The following is a 14,299-nucleotide window of genomic DNA, read 5'->3' as shown; positions in this document are numbered from 1 at the left end:
CTGCAGCAGAGGTAACTCTGGGTATTCCTTTCCTGTGGCGGTCCTCATGAGAGGCAGTTTCATCATAGCGCTTGATGGTTTTTGTGACTGCACTTGAAGAAACTTTCAAAGTTCTTAAAATGTTCCAGATTGACTGACCTTCATATCTTAAAGTAATGATGCATTGTCATTTCTCTTTGCTTATTTGAGCTGTTCTTGACATTATATAGACTTGGTCTTTTACCAAATAGGGCTATCTTCTGTATACCACCTCTACCTTGTCACAACACAGCTGATTGTCTCAAACACATTAAGAAGGAAATAAATTCCACGAATGAACTTTTAACAAGGCACACCTGTTAATTGAAATGCATTCCAGGTGACTACCTCATGAAGCTGGTTGAGAGAATTACAAGAATGTGCAAAGTCATCAAGGAAAAGGGTGGCTACTTTGAATAATCTAAAATTGAAAATATATTTAGATTTGTTTAACACTTTTTTGGCAACTACATGATTCCATATGTGTTATTGCATCGTTTTGATGTCTTCACTATTATTCTACAATGTTGAAAATAGTAAAAATAAAGAAAAACCCTTGAATGATTAGGTGTGTCCAAACTTTTGACTGGTACGGTATCTATTTCCTAGTGTCACGCTATCAATAAAAGGGGAAAGAAAAATGGTTATATGAGAGGGACTGAGATCTATTAATTTGATGTAATTACATTTTAAAACCCTGGAAATGGATACGATAGGATAATGGGGAAAAACGTATACCAACGTTTTGGTCTCAATAGACCTTCATCAGTGTTTTACGGAGAGTTTAACAGAAAGGTTAACAGAGAGGTTAACAGAGAGCTTAACGGAAAGGTTAACGGAGAGTTTAACAGAGAGGTTAACGGAGAGATTAACGGAAAGATTAAGGGAGAGGTTAACGGAGAGGTTAACGGAGAGATTAACGGAAAGATTAAGGGAGAGGTTAACAGAGGTTAATCGCTTTCTTTTTCTTCTTTTTTTGGAACAAACTGGTTGGGTTGGTTGGTTATTGTTTTGACCTAATACTATTTAGTTAGTGTTTGGTCAGTATTCTGACCTAATAGTATTTGGTTAGTGTTTGGTCAGTATTCTGACCTAATATTATTTGGTTAGTGTTTGGTCAGTATTCTGACCTGATAGTATTTGGTTAGTGTTTGGTCAGTATTCTGACCTAATAGTATTTGGTTAGTGTTTGGTCAGTATTCTGACCTAATACTATTTGGTTAGTGTTTGGTCAGTATTCTGACCTGATAGTATTTGGTTAGTGTTTGGTCAGTATTCTGACCTAATAGTATTTGGTTAGTGTTTGGTCAGTATTCTGACCTGATAGTATTTGGTTAGTGTTTGGTCAGTATTCTGACCTAATATTATTTGGTTAGTGTTTGGTCAGTATTCTGACCTAATAGTATTTGGTTAGTGTTTGGTCAGTATTCTGACCTAATAGTATTTGGTTAGTGTTTGGTCAGTATTCTGACCTAATATTATTTGGTTAGTGTTTGGTCAGTATTCTGACCTGATAGTATTTGGTTAGTGTTTGGTCAGTATTCTGACCTAATAGTATTTGGTTAGTGTTTGGTCAGTATTCTGACCTAATATTATTTGGTTAGTGTTTGGTCAGTATTCTGACCTAATATTATTTGGTTAGTGTTTGGTCAGTATTCTGACCTAATAGTATTTGGTTAGTGTTTGGTCAGTATTCTGACCTAATAGTATTTGGTTAGTGTTTGGTCAGTATTCTGACCTGATAGTATTTGGTTAGTGTTTGGTCAGTATTCTGACCTGATAGTATTTGGTTAGTGTTTGGTCAGTATTCTGACCTGATAGTATTTGTTTAGTGTTTGGTCAGTATTCTGACCTGATAGTATTTGGTTAGTGTTTGGTCAGTATTCTGACCTGATAGTATTTGGTTAGTGTTTGGTCGGTATTCTGACCTTGCTGACAGTGCAGTCCGCCGGTGCCCAAGGGGCAGAGGCAGGTGTATCCGTCTGGAAGGGGTACGCAGGTGGAACCACGGGCACACAAGGGAGGGGGACGGTGTTCAGCGTCGCACACAGACACGGTCTCAGAGCAGAGTGCTCCCTTCCAGCCGAATGGGCACTGGCAGCTAGGAGAGAGAGGAACACATGGGTTAGGGTTACTGGCAGCTAGGGGAGAGAGGAACACATGGGTTAGGGTAACTGGCAGCTAGGGGAGATGTCATGAGGTTTACATAACATCAGAATAACTACTTATTGGCACAGACAGTGCTGGAAGTAGTGCTACAGGGGAGAGCAGAATGACATGGAGTACTACTAGTAATACAGGGGACTGGCTTATTACTAGTAATACTGTAGTACAGGGGACTGGTTTATTACTAGTAATACTGTAGTACAGGGGACTGACTTATTACTAGTAATACTGTAGTACAGGGGACTGGCTTATTACTAGTGATACTGTAGTACAGGGGACTGGCTTATTACTAGTAATACTGTAGTACAGGGGACTGACGTATTACTAGTAATACTGTAGTACAGGGGACTGGCTTATTACTAGTGATACTGTAGTACAGGGGACTGGCTTATTACTAGTGATACTGTAGTCAAGGGGACTGGCTTATTACTAGTAATACTGTAGTACAGGGGACTGGCTTATTACTAGTGATACTGTAGTACAGGGGACTGGCTTATTACTAGTAATACTGTAGTACAGGGGACTGACTTATTACTAGTAATACTGTAGTACAGAGTCTACAGATGGTGATGATACATCTACAGAGTCTACAGATGGTGATGATACATCTACAGAGTCTACAGGTGGTGATGATACATCTACAGAGTCTACAGGTGGTGACGATACATCTACAGAGTCTACAGATGGTGATGATACATCTACAGAGTCTACAGGTGGTGATGATACATCTACAGAGTCTACAGGTGGTGATGATACATCTACAGAGTCTACAGGTGGCGATGATACATCTACAGAGTCTACAGGTGGTGATGATACATCTACAGATGGTGATGATACATCTACAGAGTCTACAGATGGTGATGATACATCTACAGAGTCTACAGATGGTGATGATACATCTACAGAGTCTACAGGTGGTGACGATACATCTACAGAGTCTACAGATGGTGATGATACATCTATGGAGTCTACAGGTGGTGATGATACATCTACAGAGTCTACAGGTGGTGATGATACATCTACAGATGGTGATGATACATCTACAGAGTCTACAGATGGTGATGATACATCTACAGAGTCTACAGATGGCGATGATACATCTACAGAGTCTACAGATGGTGATGATACATCTACAGAGTCTACAGATGGTGATGATACATCTACAGAGTCTATAGGTGGTGATGATACATCTACAGAGTCTACAGGTGGTGATGATACATCTACAGGTGGTGATGATACATCTACAGAGTCTACAGATGGTGATGATACATCTACAGAGTCTACAGGTGGTGACGATACATCTACAGAGTCTACAGGTGGCGATGATACATCTACAGAGTCTACAGGTGGTGATGATACATCTACAGAGTCTACAGATGGCGATGATACATCTACAGAGTCTACAGGTGGTGATGATACATCTACAGAGTCTACAGATGGCGATGATACATCTACAGAGTCTACAGATGGTGATGATACATCTACAGAGTCTACAGGTGGTGATGATACATCTACAGAGTCTACAGGTGGTGACGATACATCTACAGAGTCTACAGATGGTGATGATACATCTACAGAGTCTACAGGTGGTGATGATACATCTACAGAGTCTACAGGTGGTGATGATACATCTACAGAGTCTACAGATGGTGATGATACATCTACAGAGTCTATAGGTGGTGATGATACATCTACAGGTGGTGATGATACATCTACAGAGTCTACAGATGGCGATGATACATCTACAGAGTCTACAGATGGTGATGATACATCTACAGAGTCTACAGATGGCGATGATACATCTACAGAGTCTACAGGTGGTGATGATACATCTACAGAGTCTACAGATGGTGATGATACATCTACAGAGTCTACAGATGGTGATGATACATCTACAGAGTCAACAGGTGGTGATGATATATCTACAGAGTCTACAGGTGGTGATGATACATCTACAGAGTCTACAGGTGGTGATGATACATCTACAGAGTCTATAGGTGGTGATGATACATCTACAGAGTCTACAGATGGTGATGATACATCTACAGAGTCTACAGGTGGTGATGATACATCTACAGAGTCTATAGGTGGTGATGATACATCTACAGAGTCTACAGATGGTGATGATACATCTACAGAGTCTACAGGTGGTGATGATACATCTACAGAGTCTACAGATGGCGATGATACATCTACAGAGTCTACAGATGGTGATGATACATCTACAGAGTCTATAGGTGGTGATGATACATCTACAGAGTCTACAGATGGTGATGATACATCTACAGAGGGTGATGATACATCTATGGAGTCTACAGGTGGTGATGATACATCTACAGAGTCTACAGATGGTGATGATACATCTACAGAGTCTACAGGTGGTGATGATACATCTACAGAGTCTACAGATGGTGATGATACATCTATGGAGTCTACAGGTGGTGATGATACATCTATGGAGTCTACAGGTGGTGATGATACATCTACAATCTACAGATGGTGATGATACATCTACAGAGTCTACAGATGGTGATGATACATCTACAGTGAATTACTAAGAGTTATTATATCTTCACCAACTACATAACATTTTGCAATTATTGGCTGAATGAATCCACTATTGCCTACACTGTAGTGTATCTCATTCATTAACATTGAGTCCTAAACACACAGCTCCTTGCTCTGATGATGCTGTTCTCAACAATACAGACAGATAAGTCTCTCCTGAATAGAAAAAACAAAAACAAACTGATCTAGGATCAGGTCCCCCCGTCCATATAATCTTGTTCATTATGAGCTAAAAGGCTAAGCTGATTCCAAACACATGTTAGGAATCTGGACATGTATTCACAAAGCATCTCAGAGTAGGAGTGCTGATCTAGGATCAATTTAGCCTTTTATATCATAATGAACAAGAACACATGGGCATTGGGGACCTGATCCTAGATCAGCACTTGTACAGGCTGAAATAGAATTCTCCACCTATCTCCTGGTCAACCCAGCCAACCATGATTAATAGGACTAACAGTGGTACAGCCATACCCATTCATTTGCCTCCATGTTGAGCAGTGATTTATGTCTCCAAAGCCTCTCATTTCTGGGATAATAACATTGATTCCACCAGCCGGAGGAGGCCTGATGCCCACTAAGCCCTTGGTCTGACATGCAACATCAATACATGGTCCTGTTTTCTCAGTCTCGCCATAGAGACGGATAGAGGGAGCACTTGCCACAAAGACTGTTTTAGCGTGGGCATTTTCTGAGTCTCAATGATAGAAGGTTTATAGAAGAAACCACAAGCCCCCCCGCAACAGTACACTTCAATCAACCCTATATATGACCAGCCATAGCCTACATCTCTGGACAAGTCATATTATGCAGAGACGTCATTGTAGTCACTTAACTCAATAATAATAATACCACAGTCACATACTTCATGGGTTACTGTAAAGCATTTTGGGAGATATATTGTGGTAGAAAGGGCAATATAAATTAATCTGATGAATTGTTTACAAGCATAACAATGGGACATCCTGGTTTAAATAAAATAAAATAATCAATGAAAATGTGGTGTACATACTAGACAGAGGATCCAGAGTCCACGCAGGTTCCTCCGTTTCTGCATGTCACCAGGGTGCAGGGTGTGACCCCGCACTGACCCACGCTACGGCCAGAGTTCGGACGACCCTCAGGCTTCCCCAACGCTATGAACTTCCCGTCTCTCCTCGTCCGAAACTCCAGATCAAATATACAACCTGTGAAATAACACAGAAAAACCCACTCACACTGAGGAGACAAACAGTGTGTCTAATTAAGCAGACATTTCTCGGAGCTTCACATCGCTCAAATAGGAAAACCTTTGAAATCACAAAACATATAACATATAACTCATTGCTTCAGGGAAACAAAAGCAGCATTCATTTTTAGTCTTCAAACTGTCCATATTAGGACATCCTCGGAGTCAAAAGTAGCTGGGGTGACTGAGGATGTCCTAATATGGACACCGTACACAACATACCCACTCAAACTGGTTTTCTTTCTGTCAGAGAGAAGTCTTTCATTGTAGTTGACAGTGATCTAATGGGATGACAGTTTGAAGACTAAAAATGAATGCTGCTGTTGTTGTTTCCCTGAAGCAATGAGAATCAAAGGTAACAGGGCTGGAAGCGCGCACGCACGCACGCACGCACACACACACACAGAGCCTTCAGAAGGTATTCAAACCCCTTGACTTTTTCCACAGTTTGTTGTGTTACAGTCTGAATTTAAAATGGATCACATGTAGATGTTTTGTCACTGGCCTACACACACACAACACCTCATAATGTTATGTTTTCCTACATTTTTACAAGTTAATACAAAATGAAAAGCTGAATTGGCTTGAGTCACTAAGTATTCAACCCCTTTGTTATGGCAAGCCTAAATACGTTCAGGAGTAAACATGTGCTTAACAAGTCTGTGTGCAATAATAGTGTTTAACATGATTTTTGACACATCTCTGTACCCCACACATACAATTATCTGTAAGGTACCTCAGTCTAGCAGTGAATTTCAAACACAGATTCAACCACAAAGACCAGTGAGGTTTTCCAGTGCCTTGCAAAGAAGGGCACCTACCTATAGATGGCCAAAAAACAGTCATTGAATATCCCTTTCAGCATGGTAAAGATATTAATTACACTTTGGATGGTGTATCAATACACCCAGTCACTACACAGATACAGGCGTCCTTCCTAACTCAGTTGCTGGAAAGGAAAGAAACCACTCAGGGATTTCACCATGAGGCAATTGTGACTTTAAAACAGTTACAGAGTTTAATGGCTGTGATAGAAGAAAACTGAGGATGGACCACCAACATTGTAGTTACTCCACAATACTAACCTAAATGACAAGAGTGAAAAGAAGGAAGACTGTTTTGCAACATGGCACTAAAGTTACACTGCAAAAAATGTGGCAAATTAATTAACTTTTTGTCCTGGATACAAAGTGCTATGTTTGGGACAAATCCAATACATTATTGAGTACCATTGTCCATATTTTCAAACATAGTGGTGGCTGTATCATGTTATGGGTATGAATGTAATCATTAAGGACTGGGGAGTTTTTCAGGATAAAAATACACAGAATGTAGCTAAGCACAGACAAAATCCTAGAGGAAAACCCGGTTCAGTCGGCTCCTCACCAAACACTGGGAGATCAACTCACCTTTCAGCAGGACAATAACCTAAAACACAAGGCCAAATCTACACAGGAGTTGCTTTCCAAGAAGACAGTGAATGTTCCTGAGTGGCCAAGTTACAGTTTTGACTTAAAGCTATTGAAAATATATGGCAAGACCTGAAAAGGGTTATCTAGCAATGATCAACAACCAATTTGACAGTGCTTTAACATTTTTGAAAAGAATAATGGGCAAATGTTGCACAATCCAGGTGTGGAAAGCTCTTAGAGACTTACCCAGAAACACTCACAGCTGTAATCGTTGCCAAAGGTGCTTCTACAAAGTATTGACTCAGGGGTGTGAATACTTATGCAAATAAAATACACTACATATACAAAAGTATGTGGACATACAATTACATTCTAGAGATGATTCTGTGCTTTCAACTTGGTGGCAACAGTTTGGGGAAGGACCTTTTCTGTTTCAGCATGACAATGCCCCCGTGAACTAAGCGAAGTCCATACACAAATGGTTTGTCGAGATCGGTGTGGAAGAACTTGACTGGCCTGCACAGAGCCCTGACATCATCCCCATCAACCACCTTTGGGATGAATTGGAACACCGACTGCGAGCCAGGCCTAATCGCCCAACATCATAGCCCAACCTCACTAATGCTCTTGTGGCTGAATGGAACCAAGTCCCTGCAATAATGTTCCAACATCTAGTGGAATGCCTTCCCAGAAGAGTGGAGGCTGTTAATACCCATAATTTTGGAATGAGATGTTCACCGAGCAGGTGTCCACATACTTTTGATCATGCAGTGTATTTCTGTATTTCATTTTCAATACATTTGCAAACATTTCTAAAAACACGTTTTCACTTTGTCATTATGGGGTATTGTGTGTAGATGAGCGAGAAAATAATCTAGTTAATAAATGTTGAATTCAGGCTGTAACAACAAAATGTGGAATAAGTCAAGGGGTATGAATACTTTCTGATGGCACTGTGCACACACACACATACTTAAGTGATTTTTTCATATATTTTTTTACAAAGCCAGAAAAAATGAAGAGTACTATTTCCCCATTGTGTTGGGGAAATGATCATGGTGTCATGATAATGACTTCATGTTAATGACGTCACGATAATGACCTCATGATAATAACTTCACGATAATGACTTCACGATAATGACGTCACGATAATGACTTCACGATAATGACTTCATGATAATGACTTCATGTTCATGTTTGGGTATAGTTAGGGTAAGGTTTATTGTAATGTGTATTAACAAAAACACAAAGAAAATGGGTCACTGAAAGTTTGAGCCAGTCATTGAATATTTATATTAAGGGTTGGAAATAAAGGATATGCTGTAATTCACTCTCTGCATATTTCTCTCCATTAAATGGTCATTTTACATAATTTACTAGGATGAAATCTCTGCATAGACTAGCAGTTAGGTTAAATCCAACATAATATGAGGATTCTGAATTATTTTCACACTAAAGCACATTCACCCAAATTCACTCTCTCCTTCCTGTGATTTATAGTCTTTACTGCAACAGGGGAAATATTCTGTCTACTGCAACAAGGGAAATATTCTGTCTACTGCAACAGGGGAAATATTCTGTATACTGCAACAGGGGAAATATTATATCTACTGCAACAAGGGAAATATTCTGTCAACTACAACAGGGGAAATATTCTGTCTACTACAACAAGGGAAATATTCTGTCTACTACAACAGGGGAAATATTCTGTCTACTGCAACAGGGGAAATATTCTGTCAACTACAACAGGGAAAATATTCTGTCTACTACAACAGGGAAAATATTCTGTCTACTACAACGGGAAATATTCTGTCTGCAACAGGGAAAATATTCTGTCTACTACAACAGGGAAAATATTCTGTCTACTGCAACAGGGAAAATATTCTGTCTATTGCATCTTGCCGAGACACACACCATCTCTGCACTGTGCGCAGACCCCCTTCTCGCTCTATCTGCAGCATTAGTCATTGGAATAAACAGGGCGCTGTGGAAATGCCATGTTCACGCAGGAATTATCATGGCATGATGCCGTCTCTAGCTCTGCCTGTGTGTGTGTGTGTGTGTGTGTGTGTGTGTGTGTGTGTGTCTGCGTGTGCGTGTTTCCAGCCCTGTTACCTTCGATTCTCATTGCTTCAGGGAAACAACAGCAGCATTCATTTTTAATCTTCAAACTGTCATCCCATTAGATCACTGTCATCTACAATGAAAGACTTCTGTGTGCGCATGCATGTGTGTGTGTGTGAGTGTGTGTGTGTGTGTGTGTATGTGTGCGTGTGTGTGTGTGTGTGTATGTGTGTGTGTGTGTGTGTGTGTGGCCAAACTGCAAGTATATACTGTCGCTAACAATTTCAGATGGTTAAAGAAGATGAGGGTTATGAGGGTTATGTTTGCCATTAGCTAAGAGAGGACGATGTGGGTGACGTTTGGTATGAGATAAGAGGACGATGTGGGTGACGTTTGGTATGAGATAAGAGGACAATGTGGGTGACGTTTGGTATGAGATAAGAGGACGATGTGGGTGACGTTTGGTATGAGATAAGAGGACGATGTGGGTGACGTTTGGTATGAGATAAGAGGACGATGTGGGTGACGTTTGGTATGAGATAAAAGGACGATGTGGGTGACGTTTGGTATGAAATAAGAGGACGATGTGGGTGACGTTTGGACTTAGATAAGAGGACGATGTGGGTGATGTTTGGTATGAGATAAGAGGATGATGAGGGTGATGTTTGGTATTAGATAAGAGGACGATGTGGGTGACGTTTGGTATTAGATGAGGAATAAGAGGTAAGAGGATGAGGAGGATGATGCTTGGTATTAGATAAGAGGATGAGGAGGGTGATGTTTGGTATTAGATATGAGGGTGATGTTTGGTATTAGATAAGAGGATGAGGAGGGTGATGTTTGGTATTAGATAAGAGGATGAGGAGGGTGATGTTTGGTATTAGATAAGAGGATGAGGAGGGTGATGTTTGGTATTAGATAAGAGGATGAGGAGGGTGATGTTTGGTATTAGATAAGAGGATGAGGAGGGTGATGTTTGGTATTAGATAAGAGGATGGGGAGGGTGATGTTTGGTATTAGATAAGAGGATGAGGAGGGTGATGTTTGGTATTAGATAAGAGGATGAGGAGGGTGATGTTTGGTATTAGATAAGAGGATGAGGAGGGTGATGTTTGGTATTAGATAAGAGGATGGGGAGGGTGATGTTTGGTATTAGATAAGAGGATACTGTAGATGACACTGAGAAAATTATGTTTGAGCTAACAGAGTTCAGGGTGTGTCCTAAATGGCACCACATTCCCTATACAGGGCACTATTTCTGGTCAGAGGTAGTGAACTATATAGGGAATATGTTGCCATTTGAGATTCAAACCATATTGATGTCCAATCAGTCAGATCCAGAGTATCAACACCTCACATACTGTTAGAACAGCATATGCAATGAATAGACTAGCATTGTTTTAAAGGCATAATATTTCAATGAATAGACTAGCATTGTTTTAAAGGCATAATATTTCAATGAATAGACTAGCATTGTTTTAAAGGCATAATATTTCAATGAATAGACTAGCATTGTTTTAAAGGCATAATATTTCAATGAATAGACTAGCATTGTTTTAAAGGCATTATTTTCGGAATGGACTATTAATGTCAAAACCAATGAGTTAATATAACAGTAACCTTTGACCATCTGAAGTAACTTCTTATCACTGGTGTTACAGCTAAAAATTAATGCCAGTCCCTTCAACCACATCAATAAATTACAAAACTCTCGGTGCAAACTACGTTTATCATTTGTTTTAGACAAGTAAATCCCACCTATAAGAAGATCAAAAGGTATTTCTGACAGTCTGATGGAAGGGAATCAACACCAGGCAGCTCTGAATGCCTGAGGCATATAGAAATCTAATCACAATACAAACGGACGCTAAAGTGCAAACATTTAACGAAGGTAAAAACCAACCCGTGTGTGTATTATCTTAATGTGTCACAGTTTGATGAAATGAGAGTCTGTAAGATATGACCTTTAGTTATTATGATAAACCCATTGTCGAAGTCTAAAGAAAAACATTACAGTAATATCTTGTTAAAATCTCATTAAACATCTTGCCATCATGAAATTTGACATAATTGTTCTATTTTGAAAATCTTTTTTTTAAACATGCATATATTTCACACTTAAATGTATCTTTTATTACCATCTTGTTTAGGGCAAGCTGTTGGCATGCTATGTGATTATTGTGTTTGATTTCAACAGCTTCGCAGACAAATACAATACATAGGCAGCTGAACAACATCTCAACACAGCTGATGAAGAACAACAAGTCAACACAGCTGATGGAGAACAACAAGTCAACACAGCTGATGGAGGACAACAACTCAACACAGCTGATGAAGAACAACAAGTCAACACAGCTGATGGAGAACAACAAGTCAACACAGCTGATGGAGGACAACAACTCAACACAGCTGATGAAGAACAACAACTCAACACAGCTGATGGAGAACAACAACTCAACACAGCTGATGGAGAACAACAACTCAACACAGCTGATGAAGAACAACACCTCAACACAGCTGATGGAGAACAACAACTCAACACAGCTGATGGAGAACAACAAGTCAACACAGCTGATGGAGAACAACAAGTCAACACAGCTGATGGAGAACAACAAGTCAACACAGCTGGTGAAGAACAACAACTCAACACAGCTGGTGAAGAACAACAACTCAACACAGCTGATGAAGAACACCAAGTCAACACAGCTGATGAAGAACAACAACTCAACACAGCTGGTGAAGAACAACAACTCAACACAGCTGGTGAAGAACACCAAGTCAACACAGCTGATGGAGAACAACAACTCAACACAGCTGGTGAAGAACAACAAGTCAACACAGCTGGTGAAGAACAACAACTCAACACAGCTGATGGAGAACAACAACTCAACACAGCTGATGGAGAACAACAAGTCAACACAGCTGATGGAGAACAACAAGTCAACAAGGCAGATTTAGAACAACAACTCAACACAGCTGATGGAGAACAACAACTCAACACAGCTGGTGAAGAACAACAACTCAACACAGCTGATGGAGAACAACAAGTCAACACAGCTGATTTAGAACACCAAGTCAACACAGCTGATTTAGAACACCAAGTCAACACAGCTGATGGAGAACAACAAGTCAACACACCTGATGAAGAACAACAACTCAACAACAGAATATGAATTATATTTCTATGCATTCAACCCCTTTCCCCAACTCATTTTACTAGCGTTCTCTCCAGGGGTTGGACTTGTGCATCAAACTGACTCACGCTACAGAAAAAGGCAATATATCTCCTGCCCTATGGGCCATTGTATCTGGACAAGGCTACTCACGCTACAGAAACAGGAAATAGTTATCATGCCCTAGGGCCATTCTGTCTGGGACAAGGCTACTTCGTTATCCTGTGATCCAGTAAGAAACAACATGGCCATAACAAACACATCTCAACAACAAACTTAGCTCAACGTGGCAACAAACAAACACATCTCAACATGGCCATAACAAACACATCTCCATGTGGCCATAACAAACACATCTCCATGTGGCCATAACAAACACATCTCAACGTGGCCATAACAAACACATCTCCATGTGGCCATAACAAACACATCTCACCGTGGCCATAACAAACACAAAGTGGCCATAACAAACACATCTCCATGTGGCCATAACAAACACATCTCAAAGTGGCCATAACAAACACAACGTGGCCATAACAAACACATCTCCATGTGGCCATAACAAACAAACACAACGTGGCCATAACAAACACAACGTGGCCATAACAAACACATCTCCATGTGGCCATAACAAACACAACGTGGCCATAACAAACACATCTCCATGTGGCCATAACAAACACATCTCCATGTGGCCATAACAAACACATCTCAACGTGGCCATAACAAACACATCTCCATGTGGCCATAACAAACACATCTCCATGTGGCCATAACAAACACATCTCACCGTGGCCATAACAAACACAATGTGGCCATAACAAACACATCTCCATGTGGCCATAACAAACACATCTCAACGTGGCCATAACAAACACATCTCCATGTGGCCATAACAAACACATCTCAGCGTGGCCATAACAAACACATCTCCACGTGGCCATAACAAACACAACGTGGCCATAACAAACAAACACAACGTGGCCATAACAAACACAACGTGGCCATAACAAACACATCTCCATGTGGCCATAACAAACACAACGTGGCCATAACAAACACATCTCCATGTGGCCATAACAAACACATCTCCATGTGGCCATAACAAACACATCTCACCGTGGCCATAACAAACACAATGTGGCCATACCAAACACATCTCCATGTGGCCATAACAAACACATCTCAACGTGGCCATAACAAACACATCTCAACGTGGCCATAACAAACACATCTCAACGTGGCAACAAACACATCTCAACGTGGCCATAACAAACACATCTCCATGTGGCCATAACAAACACATCTCAACGTGGCCATAACAAACACATCTCCACGTGGCCATAACAAACACAACGTGGCCATAACAAACACATCTCCATGTGGCCATAACAAACAAACACAACGTGGCCATAACAAACACAACGTGGCCATAACAAACACATCTCCATCTCCAACAACTCAACACAGCTGGTGAAGAACACCAAGTCAACACAGCTGATGGAGAACAACAACTCAACACAGCTGGTGAAGAACAACAAGTCAACACAGCTGGTGAAGAACAACAACTCAACACAGCTGATGGAGAACAACAACTCAACACAGCTGATGGAGAACAACAAGTCAACACAGCTGATGGAGAACAACAAGTCAACAAGGCAGATTTAG

General features: G+C 40.6%; 1 protein-coding gene across 1 annotated transcript in view; it reads right to left on the bottom strand.

The window, feature by feature from the left end:
• LOC139381311 (eyes shut homolog) overlaps positions 1–14,299 on the bottom strand; it is a 254,785-nt gene that overhangs the window by 9,079 nt on the left and 231,407 nt on the right. Inside the window, exons 28-29 of the mRNA XM_071124763.1 lie at positions 5,765–5,939; positions 1,947–2,119 (exon numbers count right to left, since the gene is read on the bottom strand). Coding sequence (XP_070980864.1) covers positions 1,947–2,119; positions 5,765–5,939 — 348 coding nt within the window. The remainder of the gene's footprint in view (positions 1–1,946; positions 2,120–5,764; positions 5,940–14,299) is intronic.

The sequence above is a fragment of the Oncorhynchus clarkii genome, chromosome 23 (assembly GCF_045791955.1).
Source record: "Oncorhynchus clarkii lewisi isolate Uvic-CL-2024 chromosome 23, UVic_Ocla_1.0, whole genome shotgun sequence".
NCBI classification, from domain to species: Eukaryota; Metazoa; Chordata; class Actinopteri; order Salmoniformes; family Salmonidae; genus Oncorhynchus; species Oncorhynchus clarkii.
Note: the sequence above shows the minus strand (reverse complement) of the source record. Positions and strands in the feature narration are given on the sequence as shown.